Source organism: Haliotis cracherodii, unplaced genomic scaffold (genome assembly GCF_022045235.1).
Source record: "Haliotis cracherodii isolate W230 unplaced genomic scaffold, xgHalCrac1.p SCAF_13, whole genome shotgun sequence".
Classification (NCBI taxonomy): Eukaryota; Metazoa; Mollusca; class Gastropoda; order Lepetellida; family Haliotidae; genus Haliotis; species Haliotis cracherodii.
This window is the reverse complement of record NW_027266268.1, coordinates 6,977,971-6,993,275: the sequence shown is the minus strand read 5'-3', so window position 1 is coordinate 6,993,275 and position 15,305 is coordinate 6,977,971. Positions and strand designations below refer to the sequence as shown.

The window sequence follows — 15,305 nt, the reverse complement described above, 5'->3', positions numbered from 1 at the left end:
ACATAGGATAAGCTCCGCTTCCCAGAATCAATTCATTTCTAATCGAAAAAGATGGTAAATATCATTATACATGGATAAAGAGTTTAAGCAGGCTATTATACTATCAAACAACCCATAAGGAAAAGATATATTTCTGTGAAAGATGCCTACATGGGTACAGCAGACAAGATCTATTAGAAGCGTATAAAGAAGACTGTAGAGGTGTTGGACAGACTGCTATCAGGATCGATATGCCCAAAGAGGGGGAAAACATATTAAAATTGCACATTATTGTAATCAAATGCCAGTACCGTACGTAATTTACGCCGACTTCGAAGTGCTTATCAAACCTAAAGAAAATACCGACCGAAGCAATCAAGATAGTAGTTTTACATACAAAACTCAAGAACATATTTCTTGTGGGTTTGGATATATAGTTGTAAAGGATGATGGGAAAACAAACCCGCCCGTGATTTATAGAGGTTCCGATGCAGCGGGAAGGTTCCTGGTATATATATCCACAAAATGAAGAGAGAATAATCAGGGAAAAATTATCGCGTAAGAAACCCATGTGTATGACGAGTGATGATTGGAGGGCCTATAAGAAGTCAACGAGTTATCATGTTTGTAATAAACCCCTGAATGGGGATTCCGTAAGAGCTCATTGCCACGTCACGGGTAATTATCGGGAAGCCACGCATAACGAGTGTAACTTGAAACTAAAAATGAATTCTCAAACAATACCCATCCCCGTTGTGTTTCATAACCTCAGAGGATACGATTCTCATCTCATTATGCAAGCTATCTCAAAGACCGACGGTGGCTTAACGTGTATTCCTAATAATATGGAAAAATATATATCGCTCTCGTTGACTAAAACTATACATTATACGGACAAGGATGGGAAAGCCAGAATAAAGCAAAGTAATGGACTTAGATTCATAGACTCCGTACAGTTTCTGTTATCTTCCCTGGACAATTTAGCTAATGCGAACAATCCCGATGACTTTGCGATAACAAATCAATATGCTGATCGGTGCCGTCATTTGTTGCTGAGAAAAGGTGTATATCCTTACGAATATATGGATGATTGGTCTAGATGAGACGAAACTAAATTACCACCTCTTGAATCATTCTATAGTAGCTTTAAAGAATCTAAAATAACAGATGCCGATTATGAACACGCTCTGACGGTGTGGGATAACTTAGGTTGTAAGAATTTAGGCGATTATCACGATCTGTACTTAAAAACCGATGTACTGTTACTCGCCGATATATTCGAGATATTTCGAAAGACATGTTTAAAACAATACGGCTTGGATCCGGCATGGTACTATTCCAGTCCCGGACTATCGTGGGATGCATTGTTGAAGAAGACCGGTGTAGAACAAACTACTCACCGATTACGATATGCACTTGTTTATTGAGAAATGATTAAGAGGTAGTATATCGATAGTAGCGAAAAGGTATTCTAAGGCTAATAATAAATTAGTGGAAGGATATGATCAGAGTAAACCCGACACGCACATATTATATCTCGACGCCAACAATTTGTACGGATGGGCTATGAGTCAACCTTTACCCACGGGTGGTTTTGAGTGGGTCGATGTGAATGATATCCATAATACCAATGTGAATAAAGGGTACATACTAGAAGTTGACTTGGAATATCCAAGTTCGTTACATAAAGATCATAACAGTTATCCGCTAGCTCCAGAAAGATTAATGGTTAATAAAGATTGGATGTCGGAATATCAACACTCTTTGATGGGTAATACTAGGTTAGCTAACGTAGAAAAACTCGTACCAAATTTGATGGATAAGACAAAATATATAGTTCACTACAGAAATCTCCAGTTATATCTGTCGTTAGGTATGAAACTAAATAAAATACATAGAGTTCTAAAGTTTGATCAAAGTCCTTGGATGGAGCCCTATATAAGACTGAACACAGATATAAGAAAGATGGCTACCAGCGATTTTGAAAAGAATCTATATAAGCTCATGAGTAACTCAGTATTTGGTAAAACTATAGAGAATCTGAGGAAGCATGTTGATGTTAAATTAGTCAGATCTAATGAGGAAGAAAGAAGGAAACTTATAGCCAGTCCGGCTTTTAACAGAAGTAAGATATTCGATAACAACTTAGCCGCGTTGCATATGCAGAAGAGTAATATAAAATTCAACAGACCGGTGTACGTCGGTATGAGTATTCTCGACTTGTCAAACACTTAATGTATGACTTTTATTACAACGAACTTAAGAAGCAATACGGCGATAGATGCGATATGTTATATACTGACACAGATTCTTTGTTGATGGAAATACAAACCGAGGATGTGTATAACTTTATGGCAGAAAAAATAGATATGTATGACACGAGTGATTACCCAAAAGATAATCCACTGCACAGCGTAGTAAATAAAAAGGTGTTAGGTAAGATGAAGGATGAATGTGCTGGGACTTCTGTAGCGGAGATGTATTCTATAAAGAAGTCCGATAATGGAGAGATAAGAAAAGCTAAGAGTGTTAAGAAGTATGTTGTAAAAAAGCATATCAAACACGAACAGTATAAAGAAGCATTATTCAACGGTAGAACATTCAAACACGAGATCAACTCTTTAAGAGTGAGTGAGTGAGTGAGTTTGGTTTAACGCCGCTTTTAACAGTATTCCAGTTATAATGTGGTAGGAAAGCCCGAAGTGATGCAGGTCTAAGACGTTTACCACTTCGGGTGAAACCCACGAGTCACGGGTATGGTGCTGACAAACCTAGAAACATAATCGGGGCGAACAGGGATTCGAACCCACAATCATAGGTTTCTGGCGTGTCCAAGGGACGCAACTCTGCACAGCGAATTGCGGCGCCTTAGACGATTGGGCCACCCGTGCCCCCGAACTCTTTAAGAAGTTACAATCATAGGATATATGGATTAAGAATGAACAAGACATCATTATCCCCCTTAGATACAAAGAGGTGGATTGATAAGGATGCTTATGGTTATTTAGGGCGGTAATACTGTATCGTCTGGAACAATGAGCAACTCTTCTCGTACAAATGCCCTGCCCGGTCCATCTTGACTACGGTGGGCCTCTTTTTCACCACGCCTGATTTCGACATTGTGCTTTGTTAACAGTTTAGTCACCGATCCCATAAACTCGCGACCAGGATCTACTTGAAATAGTTTAGGCCATTTTAGTGGTCCGCGTTTATATGTGCGACTCAGTGCATTAGCTACTTATGTTGAATCTTTCGAGGTTAATGGTTCAGCCTATTTGTATCGACTAGCCACATCCACTACGGTTAAAGCGTATTTATACGTTTTGCGTCTTACCTTATCATGGGGAAGAAACAAGAGGTCAGCCTGATGAACTTCATTCGTTGTAAAAATATCAAACTTTTTCCTCGGTATATAACGCGGGGCTGGTAAGTATATTTGCCACATCGCTTGTTTCTTTAACCAATCCTTGGCCACATCTTTAGATACCTTAGCCGCGGTGGCTAATTTTTGTATTGCACCTATCCCTTTCCAATATCCTCGTGGGCTATAGTAAATTTTATCCATTATTAATTAATATTGATGTTTCTTTTAATACGTCTCATGACTATCGTTAAATCGCATCGTCATTTTTGCATAAAAAATTCCATCTGTAGTAGCAGTATAGGTATATAAATCTGGCTCCAGTTGAAGTGAGCCAGAACCCCCATTACCTATACTACTTCCTTAACTGATTTGTTTGTTCAGTGTATAATGACCGTACACTGTTCAAATAAGCAAACAAACGACTCTAGTGGCTGCCATATTTTTCACCAAATACACAGTTAAGGCACCTTTTGCGACACCAGTGCAGTGTTAGGAATTGGCACTAAACCCGTTGTCCTTTCCAAACTGCATGCCCAATAGTTAATGTATCATAAGGACCAGTAGAAATTTGCCATTTTTAAAGGTTTTGCTATGTGCTATCATTATGAGGACTGGTGGACTTAGGTGGCACTAAACCCGTAGTCCTTTCCAAACTGCATGCCCAATAGTTAATGTATCATAAGGACCAGTAGAAATTTGCCATTTTTAAAGGTTTTGCTATGTGCTATCATTATGAGGACTGGTGGACTTTAAATGTTAGGGTTTTTTTTACCGCTGCAATGCAGAGAACACATTTTTATTATTTGTTCATTGTTCGCTTTGAAGAATGAATATTTAGTTCGTCACGCATGAGCTCTTACTCATGATGTATATCGCCGTGTGTTACATGTCCCTCAATTACTGACATCTAACTTTAAAGGACCTGGTGCGCTACACACTGTGCTGCAAAATCAATATACATCCGCGTTGGAGAGAGGCCATCCACCGTGGAGTAGTCAACCCAATCTGGCGTCTCGCGTTCACAGCCAACAAACCCAGTCCTGTAATACAAAACCGTCTTCACGTCCTGCCTAGGTTTATTGATCCCGAGACGTACAAGTGTGATAGGATTAGAGTGAGTTTATGCAGAGACAATTTCATGCGTATGCATATCCAATGGATGCCGGAAAAACCCCGTATGTGTCTTGATATCTCGCCCGATATCGCGCAAATCGTCAGGGTATGCACACACCCTACACGCCGGTGACACATCGGTCCTCTGCTGTGGGCGAGTACGGACGCCCATTACTCTGCTGTCGGTGTTTTCCCTGGGGACAGTGTGATCTGGTTGAGTTCAGAGCTCTGGTATACAGTACACTATATTTAGTTGAGATGACCAATCGTTACCAGGTCAGCTCCCATCTGTCCGGGAGTGTTTGTCATTCGGCTCTAATCAGTGTTTGGGAGCATGTAACACAAGATGGACATCTGGTCACTTTGTGATGGTAACGGACCACGTGACTGTGGATGAGGATGCGAGAGAATGAGGGATCGCGTCGAACGTGTCGCTGGGGAGTGTTTCCGTCTGAAATTTAGACTTTCACCAAGCTGATCGTGAGAATTACAGGCTACATGATGAACCATTGAGGTAGGTAGGTCGTGTGGTAACAGCTGATCTTGATTTACTATGTGGTCCTCTCGACACGAGACAGTGTGTGTGTGTGTGTGTTGGGGGTGGGGGGGGGGGGGGGGGGGGGGGCTCACAGGGATGTGGTCTCCTACCTCGGTATACATTTCACAAGGCTCACAATCGATGTATACAATCTTATATGTCTGTGTATCTGCATTTCAGCTTGTGTGTTGAACATTCACGTTGATTCCGTGTTTTGCTGGTTTACTCTTGACAAATGACGTACCGATCATCTACATTATCTTGAAATTTTGCCAATGCATTATGTGTGTGTGGTTGTGGGTGATGTATGCATCGCTTTGATGCGATTTCGCATTATTTACGTCTCGAGTCTGGCCCAGACAATCCAGTCGACGTTATCGAGTCTGGACTAAACAATCCACTGCTTTACATCATTAGCATCGATCCACGCAGTTGGGATACGATGACATGCATCAACCAAGTCGGCGAGTCTGACCACCCGGTCCCGTTAGTCGCCTCTTACGACAAGCATGGGTTGCTGAAGACCTATTCTACCGCCGGGCAGATATTTACATATGCGTCATCTTGGACTAAGATCAAGCGATGTTTAACAATGCTTAGGTGTCCCTATGACTACTGTAAATTATTCTGACAGTTGATATACTACTCAAAAGAACTTTTTAAAAAACATCCGCTTCTTTCATATGACGACAGTTAACCTGTCATAGCTGGTGGGGATTGCAACACACAGCCTTCCAATGGCGTGGGTTTTTTTAAACCTTTTTGGGGTTGTATATGTCAGCATCCGTGATAAAACTAACGTATATTTTAAAGAGGCGAAAAACAACTCATTCACTGTTAAACTGTATGTCCGTATTCGTTTCTGTGTTTCCAATTTCCCGACGGCCCAGTATTTTTATTCCGACGTGAAATGATAAAAACATATTTATCTAAATTTTTACAGCCGCTATGAAAACAAATGTGATACAAAACACTCCTACCAAAGCGACTCGGCCAGTCTACGTTGTAAATTAATTTGAAGACTGGTAACAAGTTGTAACAAGCTTTAAAATGTTATAAAATGTGTTACACAATTAGTGAAAAGAAGGGGTTTTTGTGGGGTTTTTTCATTGTTTTTGTTTATTCTTTTTCGCCCGACCGCTCTCTTGCTGGTTGGGGTTGGAGATGAGAAACTTTTTTTTTAAAATCAGGTTTTTTCAGTTAAAACAGATACGTGAATATGTATGGAGGTGCTTACAATGTGCACGATGCATACTGTTTTAAGAACTTGTAAATGTAATAAATGGATCTTTGACTTCGTGCCCCAGTCGTCTAAGGCGCAGCTATTCGCTGTGCAGAGTTGTGTCCCTTAGGCGTCCAAAAAACCCAATACTGGTGGGGTTGGGTCCTGTATGTCCTGATTATGTTTCTAGTTTGTCAGCATCACTCCCGTCCTCGTGGGTTTCACCAAAGTGGTAACCGTCGGGAACCTTCGTCACTTCGGGCTTTCCTCCCACATCAAGCTGACACGGCGTGATATGAATGGAATACTGTTCAAAGCGGCGATAAACCCAACTCACATATTCATTTTCACTAACGCTTCCAAGCACTGAACGGTTTACCTGGTCCAAGTATTTTTAGTCCACCGATGGCTACCGATGCTCATAATATCAATCATTCCAGCGGTATGACAGCGGTCTGTAAATACACGATTCTAGATCAGACAATGAAGTGATTGAGCATCCACGCAGTAGGGATAGGATGACATACTTTAACCAAGTCAGCGAACCCGTTAGTCGCCACTTACGACAAGCATAGGTTGATGGAGACCACGCATGTAATTCTAACCGGAGTTAGCTTCATGAATTATGGGTCATTATGGAGCTTTCAAGGCCAGCATCAAATATCCGACTGATCACCGCTACCATGCCAACAAGCCAACGAGGTGGTCCCACTATGACAGTCGCTATTGTTAAGGTATAAGGATCAGAGAGCCGTGATAATCCATTAAGCAATAGGGTGAGTGAGTTTGGTTAAACGCCGCTTTTAACAGTATTCCAGTTACATCACGGCGTGTCAGCTTAATGATGGAGGAAAGACCGAAGTGATGCAGGTCTCAGACGTTTACCACTTCGGTGAAACCCACGAGTCACGGGTATGGTGCTGACAAACCTAGAAACATAATCGGGGCAAACCGGGATTCGAACCCACAATCATAGGTTTCTGGTGTGCCCAAGGGACGCAACTCTTCACTGCGAATCACGGCGCCTTCGACGACTGGGCCAACCGTGCCCCCCTAAACAATAGGGATTTAGTTGAGGTATTGTCTATTCCAGATTTTTTTATCACAGGTTCATTTATCACTGTTTAAAAGTGGCTCTGGATAGGTATTTGTTATAAAACAGAACATTTATTTATGGATATAATTTTATGATTATTTTTGGAATGCACAGTAGACATTTTTCACTTACGTAAAACATAATACGTAGTAAGTAATACAGAGCATGGTTGTGGATCAACGATATAAAACACAGTGCAAGTTTCATTAGAAAGGCGTAGTTATAGTAACACCTAATACCAAATGCTTTGTTTTGCAAGATCCATTGTATGCGAGACAAAGCCTTTCGTCAGCTGCCGATACGCATATAACATACCAGTATAAAAGAAAGGGCAATTAGCGTGTATCACGTTACATGCCGCATTTTCAGAAGGAAATTGTCAAATAAGGGAACATTACAACCAACAGACCAGGATCCAGGACCCACTTGCACAAAGCGATCTTAGCGCTAAGCTGATCTTAACTCCCATACTTTAACATAGGCTTACAGTAGTCTTAGCGCTAAGATCGCTTTGTGCAAGTGGGCCCTGTATCTTTAATCTGCCAAGGGTCAAACCGATAACGCACATGGGACAGGACCAGTATCAATTGTTAGACGAAGGCAAAGTTAAGACGTTAATGCCTGTAATAGATCTGTATCTACAGCTATTTATCACCCATCCTTATCAAATCACACGTACCACGATAATATTATGTATAATACGTAGAATCGACACCGACCCGTGAAGATCCGGGTTAGAATGGGTCATCAGCAACCCATGCTTGCCGTAACAGGCGACTGTGCTTGTGAGAGGCGACTAACGGGATCGGGTGGTCAGACACGCTGATTTGGTTGATACATGTCATCGGTCCCAAGTGCGTCGATCGATGCTCACGATGTGAATGACTGCCGTTAAACAACAAACAAACAAACGAGAATCGAACCCGAAGTTCGTGACGTGGTCACCTCGAAGTAAACACTGAATCGACACATCCGTGTTCGATATGGCAGAATCGACTGTTAGAATCAGTCTTCCGGGTTACAGTTGCATGGATGTCGGCTGTAAAATATGTGATGTATGGAAGTTTCCTGGAGAATGATGCCGTTAAAGTTCACCGAAGGTCCGAGTTCGATAGCCCGACATGGGTACAATGTGTGAAGCCCATTTCTGGTGTCCCCCGCCGTGATATTGCTGGAATATTGCTATAAGCGGCGTAAAACCTCACTCACTCGTCAAAGTCCGTGTATATATTAATGAAAATCCAAATATTTATGAAAATCCAAACAGATATCAACATGACGAGAGACAAGAGGTTCTTTATAATTAACTTACATGGACGTACATATGTCAGGAAAAAATCTTATATTTTTTTACATTTTGGGTGACACAGATCTACAGAGTTTAAAAATATTGGGCCACGAGTAGGGCTTGTTGGAGAAGGGCTTTACATCTGATAGTGAAACTCATCTCCTACTGAAAGTAAATCACGTAGTTGACTCGGTTCTTCTCTCGGCATGTACATGTTTTGGGGAAGAAACAGATGATTTTCAAAATTTGGGTTTTGCTCGATGCTCATGATGACAATCACTGGATTGTCTGGTCCAGACTCGATTGTTTACAGACCGCCGTCACATAGCTTGAATATTGCCGTGTGCGGCTTTAAATAACAAACAAACGGAAGACTTGGGGCCTACCGATTTCCATGTACCCTTTACTTCAAATAAAAACATCCGAAACCATGCATTATTTAATGTGGACACCGGTAACGTCCCCAGTTTCCCGATAGTAATTTTTGACAACTGTTGACTCTTGCAAAATAGCGGTGAAAATTGTATGAATGTATGACTGAAAGTCAGTGATGCCAGAAGGTGTTGTTTTGTTTGTTTGTTTGTTGTTTAACGCCGCACTCAGCAATATTCCAGCTATACGACGGCGGTCTGAACATAATTGAGTCTGGACCAGACAATCCAGTGATTGATAGCATGAGCATAAGTCTAGGCAGTTGGGCACAAGGTGTTGTATTCAAGAGGAAGCCTGTTCATGAGTATGGTTTAAAGCCACTTTCAGCAATATTTCAGCAATAAGCTGGAGTACTGCGACACTGTCAAAACGTACGTGCTCTTAACTGCAGTTGCTACAGAAACGAACGAGATATTATTTATTCAGTATTTGTTCAAGTGTGCGCGAGGACTTGTTTTAGCAACGTGACATTTTTCGCCACATGAAAGTAGTTATTGATTGTGGATTTTTTATATCCCCCAGAACAATTCACAATCTCGATTTCTGCAATAAAGCTTTTGGCTTCATCCGTAGCCATGGAAACGACACATGTCTTGCTTACACAGCGATTTCCCCGAACGAACCTATTTGTTTAAATGCCGTATAGTAATAGTATTCATTTTGGAAGTTTGTTGAGAACTGGTGAGTTTATTGGTATAATACGGCGCTTATATTTTCCATTGCCGACAGCTCTCAACAATGTCAACATTTTGACTAATAGGCGTCTGCAAATAGTCACCATCTGACTCCTCGACAGAGGCATGATATATGTATGTGTTCTGCGATAACCCGTCTGGAATATAATTTCTCAGTCAAAGAAGGGTCAAAATGTAATTGTGTAATCTGATCGATTGAGTGCTAGTCTCCAAAGCCTGACGGTGTCTTTGATTTTATGCATGTGTTTGAGGGGCCGAGTTCGGAAGCTAGTATTTTTCATCAATTTGCCATTTGTTACTAGGTATTTCAGTGATGTTTTGACTGAGCTTAATTGTACTTCCGGATTGCAAACAGAGTACACTTGCATTATATCGGATACCTGTCGACCATATTTGTTGGATGCTTGATAAAGCGACACACGATATCGTGGTCATTTGAGACGTAAGGTGATAAAGTGTAAAATAAGCAGAAAACATTACCCTGATTGCGTTTGCATTGTTTAGTAGCATATCAAAGCAATTCATAAACATAATTGCGTGTTGCACACTCATCCATTTACATCCATCAGGACCACACTTCAACAGACATGTGTTTTCCTTTAACTGATCATGACATTTACTCACGAAAACGTTTATTACAAGGATTTGTGCTGGGGGCAAACCAACCCCCCATAACCACCTGAACCCCCTGATAGCTGACAAAAACGATGTCGGATGCAATTCCGTTTATTGACTTGTGCCATATGTTTCCGTGTGTTGTCAGTTGAACAATTTACTTGCCTTTGCATGTGTTTATGACGGATCAGTCCATCCAAATTAGCTGTGATAGAGCCGACTACAATGCCGTTCAAGCGCTTATCGCTATAGGTATATGGTTGTATATATTTGTGTTGTGTTTTCAGTGGGATGTCGGAATTTGGAAACATTATGACCATTAAGCACAACTGGCGACGCTGTTTGAAGATCTTCGTCGGCTGTCTTCTCGCCATCGTGTGTGTCAAGTTCTCAGTAGTAAGTATGAATTATCAACGCACGTAAAAATCCGACCTGCAGCGTAGATGAGGCGTTGGAACAACCCAGGGAGACTGATCGGTCGATGTGACTGCTGAGAGTGAATCGTACTTGGATGGATGCAGGCATCCATTAACTCTCATTTGTGATCTGGTGCTCAAACTATCGGTTTGTATGGTCAAGCCAAGATTAACGTTCTGCTCGCATTGAACAAGCTTTAATACTTATTCTTATATGCTAAGAGCCCGGAAATTCTTCCTGTTCGTCATATTGTGACCCTTATGTGGTTCAAAACGATGTTGAACTCCGCGCACTTGTGTTATCATGCTACCATGCTGTTAAACAATCTTAAAAACAGATCTTTTAAAATCTTTTTAAAGTTACCACAAATATGACATTGGTGCGAAGGTTTTTTTCTCTAATATAAATTCAGGCTCATAGTTTAAAAAAACCCATGTCTTGTATCTAATATCGATACAAAATCTCATCTGAATAATTCTGGATTTAAGCAACGTTACTTTCACGAAATAAGATTATGTTATATTATTTTTCTTGCAGCAACCGCCATGCATACTTGGCTTCGTCCCTCTCCGGACATTTCCGTCATTTGAAGGAGATGTACGAGTACCACCCGACATCACAGTAGTAACCGCCTACCTCAATCTCGGCCGTTTCAACAAAGGGGACGGGGGGACCGTCTTCGGCCCCACGCTGTATCTGGAGTGGGCCACGGTGTACAAGCATCTCATGAACCCACTGGTTGTATACACGGACTCGGACCAGTTTGTCAGACTGTTCACCGACATGCGACAACACCTGATGAACATCACAAAAATCATCAAGATTGAAAAAAAACAGTTGTGGGCTTTTGACCATTTGGACAAAGTTCGTGACATTTATTCTAACCCGAACTATCCTAAATACCAACCAAATACAGTTGTTCCAGAATACCCCTGTGTTCAGAATGCAAAGTACGCCTGTGTTGAGAAAGCCATAGAGAGTGACGTCTTCCATACCAAATATTACATGTGGGTGGATGTGGGTTACTTCCGGTTAATTACAAGCAGGAAGAGGGACTTCCGGTTAACACTTCCACGAGACTTTGACGAGAAAAAAATAGCGTTCAATCAAGTTAATCTAGACTATTCCATGGAGGAACTGCCAGAAGACATTTTTAAAAACATGTACGTGTGGGTGGGAGGGGGCCTTGTCGTCGCCGAGAGAGATGTGTTTCGCCAGTTTGTGAAGGAATACAGAAGGGCAGTGGAGCATTACTTGGACTTGAAGCTGAGCAACTCGGATCAGCAGGTTCTGTTTGCGATGTCCACAAAGGCGGAACGTGTTAAACTCCGACTGACGGTAGACATCCAACCCTACGTCTGGGACGTGTGGGGAAGTTGCTGGTACTATCTCGGCTACCAGTGCTACAGGGAACTTTGACGAAATCATTCTCAAGGGAACTTTCATAATCACATATCCTATAGCCGATATCAATCACTGGATTGTCTGGTCCAGACTCGATTATTTACAGACCGCCGCCATATAGCTGGAATATTGCTGAGTCCAACTTTTAACAACAAACAAACAAACTAAAACATCCATGCAACCCGGAAGACTGATCCTGACAGTCGGTCCTGCCATATCGAACACGGATATCTCGATTCAGTGTTTACTTCGAGGTAATCTCGTCACGAAGAGTTCAGCCTAGTGGTTAAGCGGCGAAGACCTGTTTCGATTTTACTTATTAAGAAGTGAAAACCATCTTAAATCGGCGTGAAACTGTGCAATGTAGTACTTTGGTGTTGAGGCCCACGCGAGTACCTTTGGTCTCTGGTAGAATGTATGTGATCAAGTAACTCTTGATACCCTTGTTACTTCATGGCGTAGTACAAAGCCTGATGGATGTTTCATCTGATATTCTTATCTTAACGTGCCTTGCGATTTACACAGAACAGTTCAATCGTTCATTATGTAAACATTCCATTAACTGATTCAGAACGCCTATGTCATAAACAGTGTACCCCCGTTAATCCAGAAGCCCTTTCTGACCGATAGCTGGATATAATACATATAGAGTTCAATGCTCCATAAAATGAGTGGTTTATCCGGAATTGTCTGCTCCTGATGATTTCACTGGAAAAAGTACCGTCCGGATTAACGGGTTTGGATGTATTGCTGGTACTGCTGTCATTGCCAGAGTCAGAAGGTTGGCCATTAGTTGAAGACAAGAGTAAGACGGTGACGCCAAAACATTACATGGAAACGTATCAGAAGTTGAGATTAGCATTTACAAGTTTGTGTGATATGTGGAGGGGACTCGGTGACCCGATGATGATGCCTGGTGTATGTGTGTTCGTATCAAGTCACATTTATAGTCATCTTCCCGAGGCAAGGGAGTTAACTGACTATAAAAGTCCTTTTCCACCCTTGCCGAACTAGGTTGGTATTATGGAGTTACATTTTGGATGGACTAACGAGTTTATGCATAGTCCAATCAAAATCGCGCACCGAAATCGAAATCCGGTTCGTAAAGTGTCATGCAGATTTCGGTCGACTGCAGGATTTGCAAAGCATGTGCACCGCTAACTCGTTGTCAACATATATTTTCTATATCTTTTCATGTATTTAATCAAAGTGCTCACGTGATTTGATGCACTTCGCGATGTAAGACTCGTTTGATAACAATATAGATCTTGATTATCAATCGGATCGTTTTGACTGGGCGCCACCGTTTTGTTTGAAGCAAATGCAAGTGATACGAGAGGTTGAATCTGATTGGTCCATAGGAGAGGCATAGAAAGGACATTATTCGTAATAGCCACTGATGGCGCTACGATCGAGCCCAGAAATTCCAGCCTAGTTCGGCAAGGGTGGAAACTGGACTTTTAAAGTCAGTTAGCTCGCTTGCCTCGGGAAGATGATTTATAGTCTGATTGTGTTCATATACATGCGTGCGTACGTGCATGGTGTTCTCATTATCTACGCAATGGAGGCAATTTATTGCTCTCAGAATCCAATGTATCCGTGATATATGCAGACAAATGAGATTAGATGTTATCGTTCCGATGTATTTTGCAGAAGATTACAAGAAGTATTAACACATGCCAAAGTAACTGGTCTCATTATATACTTTTCTGAAGTTGAGAAAAGGTATATTATCATTGCAGTAGACATGACATCAGATATTTTACTGCAGTGAACATAACACTTTGACGGAACTCTTGCCATACAAGAGTTACCTTCAAGCACCAAGCAAATTGTCTCCCTTTATCGTATATGTCTGGCCTGTACAGACACTATTGGCATCCTTTTTACGTTAGTTCCACATTTACAAGGCAAACTAATGACAGATGGTCATTTATTGAATTAATATCGCATCATACCGTGTGTTATTATCTCGAACATATTTCGTTATAAACTGTAAATTTCTCATTTAACTCGTCAATCTGTTCGCTTCGCAAAGCGCCATTTTTGTTACTTAACCAGCGTGTATTCTTTCGCTTCCAACAGCGGTATCCTAGTTTTCAAGAATATCTTTTTGTAAAAGATTATTTTGTATGTAATCATATCTATATGTATGATCGAGAATGTTCGTGACCCTATATATTTTTTGTTACTTTAGTTTATATTTTTATGATTTTGCAAACACTTCCTTTTTTAGTCGTAAATACAGAAGGTGGTGAACCGCACCTGTGTGTTAGGTAGGGAGAATTTACGTTTCAAGGTTTTACATTTGTAATGTTATAATTTAATTTTCCAGTAACTACACAAAAAGTATATATGATAAATAGGATATTCCATGTGTCTCGTGAAATATCATGTTTCACTCGACATGTGAAATATCCTCCATACATGAATTACTGCTAACTAAATATTAGCAATAACTATGTTGATATGGACAATGTGAATATACAGATTGATAAATCTTCTTTCTTAGGGACTGGTCATTTATTATAGGAGATGGGGATGGCGTGAAAAAAGACAGTTCTATTTTTTTCTATTTTTTTTCTTCTAAATTTGAACATTATTTATCGACTGCTCATTTATTAAAGGGAGGGGGGCCATGAAAAAAATGTTACATAAAAAGGTTAAGGAGGGGGAGGTCGTTAAAATATGATACAGTCCTGAGCCTAATGAAACCGAAAGCTTTTGAAAACCTTTCGGGTCCGTGCCCGTTTAAAACCAACTACACTTTAAATATTTGTTTCTTTGTACACTGTAAACAATCAGTGTTTTTAATAAAAAAAATCATAATCTGTTTCTTTTACCTTGTGTATATTTATTCTGTTTTCTTGTCGTTTTACAGGTGTGATACTTCCAAAGGCTTAAGTCAAACCACCAGTCGCAATTGGTTGTAGTAGGTGACACACTACTTTAACATATTAGTTTTGAGTTTCTCAGAAAACAGTGTTCTGTTAGCAAATTCCTGACAAGGAAATAATCTGTCTCAGTCAATGTTATTGTAAATCGTTTTCAACTTTTACCTTGGAAATTCGACTTTATTTTCTTAAAGAGTTTCTCGCTCGTCCTGTCCTATCTGCCCTTGTCGCTGCTGTCAATATTTCCC

At 40.8% G+C, this 15,305-nt stretch overlaps 1 protein-coding gene across 2 annotated transcripts in view; it reads left to right on the top strand.

Moving 5' to 3' along the window:
* Positions 1-14,998, top strand: part of LOC139459558 (protein HtrL-like) — a 42,285-nt gene extending 27,287 nt beyond the window's left edge. The window contains exons 1-3 of one of the 2 annotated variants that reach the window (XM_071241108.1): positions 4,434-4,970; positions 10,630-10,738; positions 11,297-14,998. In XM_071241108.1, coding sequence (XP_071097209.1) covers positions 10,634-10,738; positions 11,297-12,178 — 987 coding nt within the window. In that variant the 5' untranslated portion in view covers positions 4,434-4,970; positions 10,630-10,633 and the 3' untranslated portion in view covers positions 12,179-14,998. Of the gene's footprint in view, positions 1-4,433; positions 4,971-10,629; positions 10,739-11,296 lie in introns of those variants that run through there. The other variant, XM_071241107.1, reaches the window with a different exon arrangement.
* The last annotated feature ends 307 nt before the right edge of the window (positions 14,999-15,305 follow it).